The sequence below is a fragment of the Euleptes europaea genome, chromosome 7 (assembly GCF_029931775.1).
Source record: "Euleptes europaea isolate rEulEur1 chromosome 7, rEulEur1.hap1, whole genome shotgun sequence".
In the NCBI taxonomy this organism is placed as follows: Eukaryota; Metazoa; Chordata; class Lepidosauria; order Squamata; family Sphaerodactylidae; genus Euleptes; species Euleptes europaea.
In genome coordinates this window covers 81,694,099-81,705,619 of record NC_079318.1, presented here as the reverse complement: position 1 = coordinate 81,705,619, position 11,521 = coordinate 81,694,099, and the positions used below count along the sequence as shown (strand labels likewise).

The following is an 11,521-nucleotide window of genomic DNA, read 5'->3' as shown; positions in this document are numbered from 1 at the left end:
ATACAGGGGAGAGTGAAGGGGGAAAAATGGAAGGGGGTTCAGAACAGTTTGTTTGGACCCTTGTAAAACCACCCCCGCAGGAGATTCTTACTCGTCCCCCTCCCTTCATAGGCAATGCAGCTGCACCCCAAAGATGCTCCCAGCCACATTGAATTATGGGTGTCAAACATTTTGTTACCTTAAAAAAAAACCCCTCCGTTTGATTCCCCCTTTTATTACAAGACAGGATATTAGTAAGCTGTTGGGAATGGGGAGCCTTTCCCCTGGTCCAACAGCTCGAGCAAAATCCACATTACCTGTTTTTATTTGTTATAATTAGTCTTATTTCTTTTCAAAATTCTTTGTTTGTTTTGTTTTGTTTTATTCCACACATTTCCAAGACTCTGACACATTGACGAAGATAAAAATGGAAACAATAAAAAGAACGGACCCTTTTGCTTGAGATAATTCCGAGAGCGAGAAAGAGAGAGGGGGCTCTCGGCGGCGGACCCTCTCTTCCCCCAGTCCGGGTAGGGTTCTGTAGAGGGCTGTGCTCCCCGGCTCCAGCTGGGGATCCGTTTCAGAATGGGGTGCCGGGGAGCAGGGCAGGGGGAACGAGGCAAGGTGGGTGGACCCCGAAGTTTTCTTCCGCATCAAGGAGTGCCTAAGCCCCCTCGCAAAGAGGGGCGATTACTCTCGTGCATAAAGATCATGGAGCAGCACCCCGGCTTCACCCTCACCCGGGAAGCCACCTTCTTAACCCTGTTCTTCCCCCCGCCCCTTGGATCCTCCTCTCTGAGCATCCCTCTCTCTTCGAGCCATGCCGACTCTGGAATTGCTTGTGTTTTGCCATTTCTGCTTTCCTTCCCCTCAGTTTGCCTAAGGAAAAAAACCTGCTAGATTGGAAGGAGCTCAGGGTGGAAGAAAGGGAGGTAGGCCCTGTGAGCTTGTTGGCTTTTTTTTTTTTGGAGGGGGAGGGGGGCTTAAAGAAAAACAGGAATGAGCAAACCAAAGTGGATGGAAGTTGCCATTTTAGGGGTGCCACCGGTTGGTCGCTCTCTGACGAGGGAGGGAAAGGATAAGCTCGGGTGCTCTCCTCTCCAGAAAGTCTGGGTGTGTGTAGGTCTGGGTGGTTTCACTGCGTGTGTCTGTTGGGCGTTGGTCTCTCTGGCGCACGCAGGGATTGGGGGGACCAGGGGGGGACTCAGACATAATATTCCTTGTCTTTGTTTTTCTTGCTCTTGCCGGGCGTTTTGGTGGCAGCGGCTGGCTTTTCCTTAACCACCGTGCCGTTGCTCTGCGCCGAGTTACTGATGTAGTTCCGGCTTTGGTCCACCTGGTAGGAACCTTCATCCCGGTTACGGTATTTGTACATGGCATAGAGGAGGATGAGGATGCAGAGGGCCGCCGCCGCCACGATGCCGACCACCATGCCGGTGGTGCTGCTGGACTCCCGGATGACCTCCACTGCTCCTGGAGGGCCCCTTTCACCAGGGCCGGTGGGGTTAGCTGTGGGCAGATTGTGGAAATTGGGGGAAGAGGTTATACCTGGGTATTTAAGCCTGTTTAGCTTGTCAGGTTCAAATGAGGTGGACAGAGGGGGGTACTGTTCTGGGTGGGGCTTGAGGGATTCCCGGTTGTTCATTTTGCCGGCGGGGATGTTACGGACCAGACTGGGAGAGGTGGTGGAGGTCAAGAGATCGGGGACGGAGGGTGAAGCCGGCAGTCCTGTCCTAAGGTTGGGGCGAGATCCTTGGGCCTTTTTGGATGCTCCTTCGGGCCGGCCAATTAGGGTCCTATCCGTGACCAGGGGGAAAGTGGTGTAAAAATCTTCGTCGTCAGTAGGGGGCAGGCTGGAGTCGAAGACCTCGCCTGAGGCGTAACCGGAGGCCTCGATCCCCTCTTCGCAGTCGCTGTCATCTTGGTCGGCCAAGCAGGGGGGCCTCGGATGGGATGGCGGGGAAAGGGTGTCTTTGGTGGTTTCGACTACAGTGAGGAAGGGGCCAAAGGTGGGAGGTGGGGGGACGAATGGAGACCGGGTGGCAATTGGAGGGGTGTCTAGTGAGTCTTCGGTTATTATGGGTAATACTAATTCACCTCCTAGAACAGAGAGAAAAGGGGGAGAGACAGAAGGGGAGAGTGCGTTAGTGACCTCGGTAGGCGCCCCACTCCGCTGACACAAGACATCTCAAATCCACGAGTTTTAGCTAGCCAAACCCCTCCGTCTCCATCCCTGTCCGCTAGCTTTTCTCTCTTGCCTTTGCAATACATTGAAAGATAACTTCTAGAGAAATCATAACCAAAAGTAAAAAAAAAAAGAATTAAAAAAATAGTCATTTAATGTGCAAAAAATTAAACAGATAAAACAGCAGAATTAAGAGCAATAAAAACCCTCACTGGCTGCTTCTCTTCCCATCCTCTCTTAAGAAATACTCATTTTTTTCTCCTTATTTTTTTCCTCTTTTTTCCCTTTCTGTTTGTTTGTTTTTTTAAAAAATAAGAGAGCAAACCACGGAATTCAGTCAACTTACATCAACAAATAGGCCGTGTGATATTAGCATGAAGAAAAAAAATTACAAAAAAGAAAACTAGGTAAGAATGTTTTTTGGAGAAAAAACAACTTTTTTTCTTTTCTTTTAACATCTTTCTCTGCATCTTGCTTTTTAAATTTCTGTTTCTCTCTAGATTCATTTCTGTCCTTGTCTTTCCACAACTGCATCATTGAAAATCTCCCCTTCCTCCCCACTCCCCAGGCAGCCCCCCTCGCCCTCTCCTTTGTGTGTGCCCCCCCACACTATTCCGACAACCAGTGTCAACTCCGAGATCACAAGGAATCTGCACTGCCAATTCTTTTGTCCTTTGCACATTTTTAGGTTGTTTGGGGGAAAGAGGATACATTTTTTTTTTTTTTAGTCGTAAATTGAGGAGGCATTTTGTATCAGGCAGAGTGGCGTTCTCTGCTTCTGGAATTGGAAAGATGGAAGATAAAAATGCCAGCTGTCTCCATTGGCTTCCTGCAAAGCCTCGGAGGAAGAGAACCCAGGAGTCCTGGCTCTCTGCCCTCCCCATCGTTTTTACTGAATGCTTTCTCAGAAACGAGGCCTGGATTCCCCTTTCCTGGACTTAATTTGAGACATGACACCTGGTTGGGACCATTTGTAAATAGGAGGGAGGGTGTCAGGTTGGGGAGAGATCTCCTCTGATCATGTGCAAAATACTGACCGGAAGGAGGAGCAATCATTTTCTGTAAAGGAGGGTGCAGAAGCCCCACCCACGCCCTGGAGGTATGGAGGGAGGGGCGGTTCTGGATACTCAGGTGAGAGGGAAAAGTGCCCAAGCTCAAAGCGCATCTCTTTGCATGATCACTGTGCATCAGCCAGGGCTGACTCCTGGGGGAGCCCCGGCCCAAGTTAACTCTCGTGGTGTTCAGGATGCAAAATTAAGCCCCCCCCCCCCAGCTATGGTTCTGGGGTTTTAATGGATGACGGCGTGAAACAGGCTTCTTGGCTGAGCAGAATTATTTGGTTACAACAGTAAAGGTGGAAGGGCAGCGGCGGGTGTTTCATTGCCATCTCTCCTGGAGGCAAAAGCTCTTACAGGAAGCTGAAATAATGTATGCAAATATATGCCGTGTCAAACTAGTTCATGCAACGTGCATGAGGTTCTGAGTTTTGATGATCTGTGTTGTGCGTATGTGTGTGTGTGAATGAGATGAATGGACTCCATGGATGGAAACAACCTGGCGGGGGTTAGCCCCCACAATCAGTGCGAGGGTGGGGTCTTGCACTCCCTGGCTGGGAACACGTAGGGCTGTTTGCTCAGCGGCTGCCCTTTCTGCACTGCACCTGCCTTCCACTCGCGGCACCCCGGAGTGTCCCGACTGCACACTTTTTGCTCACTGCGAGACGGAGTTTGGGAAGGGGTAGGACTAAAGAGCCCTCTTAGCCCTGTTACATATCGGAACCATTGCAGCCTTCGGTGGTAGGGTTGCCAGGTCCCTCTTTGCCACCAGTGGGAGGTTTTGGGGCGGAGCCTGAGGAGGGGAGGGACTTCAATGCCATAGAGTCCAATTGACAAGGCGCCCATTTTCTCCAGGTGAACTGATCTCTATAGGCTGGAGTTCAGTTGTAATAGCGGGGGATCTCCAGCTAGTACCTGGGGGTTGACAACCCTATTCAGTGGGGCCAGAGGGAGCACACAGCAAGCTCACCACAGGCAGACGGCAAGGACATTGGCAGCACCCCCTGGCCTTTTCCTGTAGCAACTGACTGCTGCAGTGGTTGTGAGGACAGAGGTGAAATCCAAGAGGTGCTGTGTACTTGGCAGGGGGAGCCACGTGGCGGAGTGCTCTGAGCTTCTTGGGTGTATCCCTCCTCCATTCCCTATCTCCCAAAGGGGACTATTTGGAACTCCCTTTCGCACGGCTGTTGGGAGGAAGGTAGAAGATGCGAGGCGTGAAAGGCATTGTGGAAAGCGCCTGCTTGCAGTCTCTGGTTCAAGAAGAAAATTGTAGGTGTTTTTATTTTTGCTGTCATGGTTTTTCAATGCAAGAGTTCTCCCTGTCTCTCTCATACACACAAAATTACTCACACGATACTTTTAATTAACTACAATGTAAGGCAAATTTTAAATTGCATGTTTCTTGGTGTCGAGAGTGAATATAAAATATAAATGAAATAACAAGCTGCTCAAAGAAATGCACTGGCTTGTTTTTTTGGGTTTTTTTAAGTACTGTCTGCTTGGAATTGGAGGATGGGAGGGACCACCTGTGCGGAGGGGAACTATCCTGGCTTCACAGTGGAAAGCAGTGAGCTGATCTGAAGCTCAAGCCTGGTGATTTGGGGAGAGACCAGTGGCAGAGCCTCTGCTCAGCGTGCAGAAGGTCCCAGGTTCAATCCCTGGCACGCCCAGTTAAAAAATCTGGCAGTAGGTGATGTGAAAGATCTCTGCCTAAGACCCTGCAGCCAGTCAGAATAGACAAGACTGACTGTGATGGACCAAATGTTTGAATCAGTATAAGATAGCTTCATGTGTGTTCATGTGTGATTTTGCTTACGCAGAATGAAATACAATTATATAGGGGGGGAAACGTACAGTTGTGGTCTCTACCCCCAGAAAGGATAAAAATCAAAGATGGGAGACTCAGATCAGCTACAGCCTGACCACTTGGTCTGCTTTCTTCGGAGTAGCAAAACTGCCATTTTTTAGATGGTGGGGTTTTAAAGGAGCCCAGCCAGAGGGAGGCAGAGGCAGCCCCTTGAAAGAGGGGTGGCTAAATTGGGTGGCTATTGGTGTCTGGCAGTGGCGGAGAAGAGTGCAGGAAGGCAGTGACGTCTTCCAACAGACAAACACTCCTATCTAAATGCTAATTTCACCAGTTGGCAGCAGGCTCCCCGCCCCCACTCAGCATCCCCAAACCAGGCAGGATTCTCCAAACAGACTTGCTTACCAAAAGGACCCTGGAGCTCTATCACACACACAGAGATTCCTACTAGTTTTCTGCCCCAAAGATGCTAGAGGCCTCCTGAAGCAGGCAGGGTTGCCAGTTGCCTGGAGGAAAAAAATATGTCCTGTCCCTTTAACAGAGGCTTAATGGGATGTTATTTACCAGGTGATGTGATTGACCTCCATGCCATGGAAAGCTTCAGCTGTCCACATCCACAGGTTAAGCCTCTGTTAAAGGGACAGGGCACTTTTCTCCAGGCTGGTTTGAAACCCTAATGCTACGTAAGAATGTACCCATCCTTTCTGATCCTAGCCCCCAAAGCACAGATGATCCACACACATACTTGTGCTAACACTGATGGGCTGTGGGATTAGCTGGCCTCTGTTTGGTGACTTATGGCGATCCCATACGGTTTTCGAGGCAAGAGGAGCACAGAGGTGGGTTGCCATTGCCTGTCTGTGCATAGCAACCCTGGACTTCCTTTGCGTTCCCCCATTCAAGTGCTAACCAGAGCCAACCCTGCTTAGCTTCTGAGATCTGATGAAACTGGGCTAGCCTGGGCCTTCCAAGTCAGGGCTGCTCTTTTTGGCCCCTTGCAACTGTGTCCCAGATGGCTGCCTGTTTACTTGGCAACAGGAGACACTGAGAGCTAAGCCACCCCCTCCTATCTGCATGTCTCCACCCCTTCATCTGTATAGCTCCCATTTCTCTGTCTGATGCTGGCACCTGGCAGAACCTTGGAGGTTTAAGAGGACACAAACACACACAAGTGGGGGGCCTGCAAGGGCTTGCGGGGGTCTCTTGTTCCCCCCTCCCTCACTATGTCCTTTTTTCTCTTCCGTGAAAGTCCCCATAGCCTCTTCCTGCTTGCTTCTCTCCTTCCTGCCTCCCCATCTTTCCCCCTCAGGGCAGACTATACCCAGGAGAACTGTGGCCTAATTGCAGGGTGCTGGCTGCCCGGCTTGGTTGCATGGCAGGGAATCCGCAAGGGCTTGCAGGGAGCACCTCACTTTCCCCTGTATCTCCCTCCCCACCCTATTTCCCTCCTCCTGGCAACCCCTGTAGCCTCTCCTTTCCCTGCCTCCTTCTCTTCCTTCTTGTGTGTGTGTGTAAAGGGCCGCCAAGTCGCAGCCGACTTATGGCGACCCCTTTTGGGTCTTCCTTCTTACCCATCAAATAACCTATCTTTTAACTGTCCCCACATCTTTCAGCTATATGTATATTTATTATTCATGTACTTTGTTTACACCCTGCCTTTCTCCGCAGTGGTGACCCAAAGCAGCTTACAACATTTTCCTCTCCCATTTCATCTTCACAACAATCTTGTGAGGTAAGTTAGGCTCAGAATGTGTGACTGGCCCAAGGTCACCCAGTGAGCTTCCATGGCAGAATGGCAATTCAAACCTGGGTCTCCCAGGTCCTAGCCTGACTCTTAACTGCTATACTCGGAGTGGCTGCTGTTGAACCATAGCAAGAAGCCAGGTGAGTCATGCAAGTCAGGGAAGGGCATGCAGAAGGTCCCAGGTTCGATCCCCAGCATCTCCAGTTCAAGGGACAAGGCAAGTAGGCGATGTGAAAGTCCTCTGCCTGAGACTCTGGAGAGCTGCTGTGGGTCTGAGTAGACAATACTGACTTTGATGGACCAAGGATCTGATTCGGTATGAGGCAGCTTCATGTGTTCAAATCACATGGTAGCAAATAGCTCAGTGGTTGCTGGTGGGCCGGGCCCCAATGAGTCCACCCTCAAAGGCCATAAAAGCCCCGGGAAGGACCCTGCTATGGTGCAATTGTGCAGAGCAGGAACCTGCTCATCTACCCCCAAATCTGAACAACCTCTTTCCCCATGCTGTATAGGAGACTTGGAAGGGAGGGACTGTGATTGTGGAAGCAGACCCGGACTCTAATTTCAGCTCTCCATTCGAGAGTCAGTGTATGTGTGTGTGTGCATGCATGCCACGAATTAGGATAAGGAAAGTATCTTCTCCAGTACCCTCCTGCCTAGATTCTTTGGATTTCAAGGTAGCCTGAGTCCTTAAAAGCTTATAGCATCTTGCTTGACAAGGGAAATCAAGTCAAGGGACATCCTTATCAGCCTGAGCAAACCAAATTCTCTTTCCTCCTTCCCTCTCCCCTTCAGCTGATGGTCAGCTTGACATTCCACTGTATCTAGAAAACAATGAAACGTGCTCAGTTCTCATCAGGCTGGTTTTTTTTTCCCTTTTAAAAAAACTTACACAGTAATATTTTTTCTGCATATCTGGAGAGCCTCCCAAAGCATGCAAAAAAACCTTTCCTTGTCTGCAGCTGGCCATGATAGGCACTCTGTTGTCATGTTTGCTATTAAAAAGAGTGACATATGTAAATTCGTAGTCACCTGTATATACCTTTTCCGAGGTAGCAACATGTTTTTAGGCACTGGCCTTGCAAAGGGGCTGGAGAAAGGATGCCAGTGTCAGAGTTACGTGGTCTTGTTTGAACGTGGCTGGAAAACCACTGAGGCAGCCATCCCGCTGAAGCAAAACAGGGCTTGGCCTAGTCAGTGCCTGGAAGGGCCTGCCTATGAGCCACTCAAGTGGCTCCTATCACTTGAGTACCATGACAGAAGGAAGGTGGGCAAGAGATGTAACGGGCAAAGGTCATTAATTTGTCCCTAAGGGGCAGAGCTGTGCATGGGCTTCTGTGTAAGATGCAAAATATGGATCCCCTTGATGCTTATATGTAAAGTATTTGGCTTTGTCCTGTGTGTGTGTTAAGTGCTGTCAAGCTCACGGCAATCTTATGAATCAATGCCCTCCAAAACATCCTATCTTTAACAGCCTTGCTAGGGTCTTGCAAATTGAGGCCTGTGGCTTCCTTTATAGGGTCAATCCTTCTCTTGTTGGGTCTTCCTCTTTTCCTGCTGCCTTCAGCTTTTCCTAGCATGATGGTCTTTTCCAGTGACTCTATAATGTGACCAAAGTATGATAGCCTCAGTTTAGTCATTTCAGCTTCTAGGGTCAGTTCAGGCTTGATTTGATCTATAACCCACTGATTTGGTTTTTTTGGCGGTCCCGGGTATCCGTAACACTCTCCTCCAACATCACATTTCAAAGGAATCTACTTTCTTCCTATCAGCTTTCTTCATTGTCCAGCTTTCACACCCATACATAGTAATAGGGAATACGATGGCATGAATTAACTTGATCTTGGTTGCCAGTGACACATCCTGACACTTAAAGAGTCTTTCATGGCTGCCCTTCCCAGTCTCAGTCTCCTTCTGATTTCAGTCACCCTTTTGGTTGACGAAGGAGCCAAGGAATAGAAAGTCTTGAACAATTTCAATTTCCTCATTGTCAACCTTTGTCCTGGCATGTGAGTATCTATTCGGGTGCTTATAAATGGCTTGGTGCCTTGATGCAGGGGTTACATAGCTTTGTGTCACTTGTCCGTGCCTTTTCCTTCCACATTTTATCTTAGCATTGACCTTCTGAGGTGGGTTAGGCTAAGCGGGTGAGAGGCCCATGGTCACCTGATGAGCTTTGTGGCAGAGTGGGGATGCCAACTCAGGCTCCCAAGTTCCCTGTCTAAGATTCTAACCACTACACAGGCTGCCTCTCTATTAAGTACTTTGGGGGCAAAAGTCCTAACTGCACATATGGGTAGGTGGGGATCTGAGTGGGGAAGGGATCTTGGAGTTGGAGGGGATCAGCGTGCACCAGCGGGGAAAAGGCAAATCAGGAAAAGGGGTGGAGGCTTCTCGAGTTAGAAGAGATGGTTTTTATATGCCGACTTTCTCTACCACTTGAGACTCAAACTGGCTTACAACCACCTTCCCTTCCCCTCCCCACAACAGACACCCTGTGAGGTAGGGTGGGGCTGAGAGAGCTTCAAGAGAACTATGACTAGCCCAAAATCACCCAGCTGGCTTTGTGTGGAGGAGTGGGGAAACAAAACCAGTTCACCAGATTAGCCTCTGCCACTCATGTGGAGGAGTGGGGAATCAAACCTGGTTCTCCAGATCAGACTCCACCGCTCCAAACCACACTGATCGACATTTATAAAGAGAACGTTGCGTCCTCAAAGGACTGGAACTCAGGGTCATCTAGCAGAATGGATTGTCGGCAAGGTCAATGCTGACAAAAGGACTTTTTTTCACACAATCCATAATTAATTTACAGCATTTACAAGACGTGGAAATGGCCGCTAGCAGAGAACGGCTTTCGGCCAGGGTTATACAAGCCCAGTGTTAGGAGATCAGGATGGTCAGGGGACCATTTGCCATGACGGCAGAATGGAACCTCCATGTCCAGAGGCAAGGCTGCCACCCTAACAGATGGCTGGGGACAAGGCTCATGAGGTGAATTCTTCAGGGACATCTTCCTGATCACTGTAAAAGCCAGAGTGCTGGGTTGGAGAGGCTGCTGGTATGGGCCAGCAAGCAAAAGTGTACGTTATTTTCCCTACTTGCTTCATGACTTGTTGCCGTCTCCATAACACCAGAGAGCTGGGGGCTGGCTGAAATTATTGCTCTGCCCCTGCTCAATGTCGTCTTCTTCTTTTGTACTACACAAGGCTACCCTTGAGACTGCTCCGGAAACTGCAACTGGTACAGAATGCAGAGGTGCAGGTCCTGACAGGCACTCCATGGAGAGGTCCACATGCAACTGGCGCTCCGCCAGCTGCACCAGCTCCAGGTCGAGTACCAGATCAGGGTCAAGGCTTTGGTATTAACCTTTAAAGCCCTAAACGGCCTGGGACTGTTTTATCTTTGGGGCCGCCTCTCCCTATATACCCCTCAGAGTGTTACATTCTACTGGAACCAACCTTTTGGTGATCCCTGGCCCTAGCCTGGTGGAACTCTCTGTCTAGTGAGACCCGTGTCCTGTGAGACTAGGCCCAGTTCAGCAGGGCCTGCAAGACGGAGATGTTCCGCCAGGCTGATAGTTGAGGACAACAATGGAAATACATCTTAAATTTGGCTTCCCTTCCTTCCTTCTCCTTCCCTCTTCCCTTTCCTTCCCGTTTTCTTCCTTTTCCCCCGTTGTGCTTTCCCTTTCCTTGTGTTCTTCTGTCTTCATCCCCCTGAAGGAATGACATGGATGTTGGATGTTGGCTCTCCTATTGTTATTCTTGGTGAATTACCACCTTGTTGGACCATAAAAACGCAAGAAAGGCCATGCTGGATCAGACCAAGGTCCATCAAGTCCAGTTCACACAGTGGCCAACCAGGTGCCTCTAGGAAGCCCCCAAACAAGATGATTGCAGTAGCACCATCCTGCCTGTGTTCTACAGCACCTAAGATAATAGGCAAGCTCATCTGATCCTGGAGAGAATAGGTATGCATCGTGAATAGAATTCATTTTGACTAGTAGCCATGGCTAGCCCTCTCCTCCATGTACCTGTCCACTCACCTCTTAAAGCCTTCCAAGTTGGCAGCCGCCACCACATCACACATCACACGTGGAATAGTGTTTAAGATGCCATCTATATATAATATGTATTAACTTAGTATTCCCTATTACTGTATATGGGTGTAAAAGCTGGACATTGAAGAAAGCTGATAGGAAGAAAGTAGATTTCTTTGAAATGTACTGTTGGAGGAGAGTGTTATGGATACCCTGGACCGCCAAAAAACAAAACAAAAAACAAATCAGTGGGTTATAGATCCAATCAAGCCTGAACTGATCCTAGAAGCTATCGTATTTTGGTCACATTATGAGAAGACAAGAGTCACTAGAAAAGACAGTCATGCTAGGAAAAGTTGAAGGCAGCAGGAAAAGAGGAAGATTCAACAAGAGATGGATTGACTCAATCAATTTGCAAGATCTGAGCAAGGGTCGACATGAGTCGGCAGCGACTTGACGGCACTTAACACACACATAACTTCCCCAGCTTGCCAGGGAGGGTGGAGTATAAATAAAATCTATTATTGTTGTTATTTACTATATTGCACTTGTGGAGAAGATGCCTCTGATGTGGGCTGGCTGAGCTGCTGTGCTGGCTGAGAATGTCCAGCTGCTCAAGGCACTAAACGATTTGCAGTCCAGCTTCTGTGAGGGAGGAGAAAGTGGTCAGTGTGGGCAGGCAGAAGTCTGGGAGAAGTCTTGAGGGGGTAGG

The 11,521-nt window shown here is 49.2% G+C and overlaps 1 protein-coding gene across 11 annotated transcripts in view; it reads right to left on the bottom strand.

Moving 5' to 3' along the window:
- Positions 1-756: 756 nt before the first annotated feature.
- NRXN2 (neurexin 2) overlaps positions 757-11,521 on the bottom strand; it is a 393,602-nt gene continuing 382,837 nt past the window's right edge. For 6 of the 11 annotated variants that reach the window (XM_056852313.1, XM_056852316.1, XM_056852314.1 and 3 more), the window contains one exon: positions 757-1,488. In XM_056852313.1, coding sequence (XP_056708291.1) covers positions 1,184-1,488 — 305 coding nt within the window. In that variant the 3' untranslated portion in view covers positions 757-1,183. Of the gene's footprint in view, positions 2,080-11,521 lie in introns of all 11 variants that reach the window. The other 5 variants (XM_056852311.1, XM_056852312.1, XM_056852309.1 and 2 more) reach the window with 1 other exon arrangement.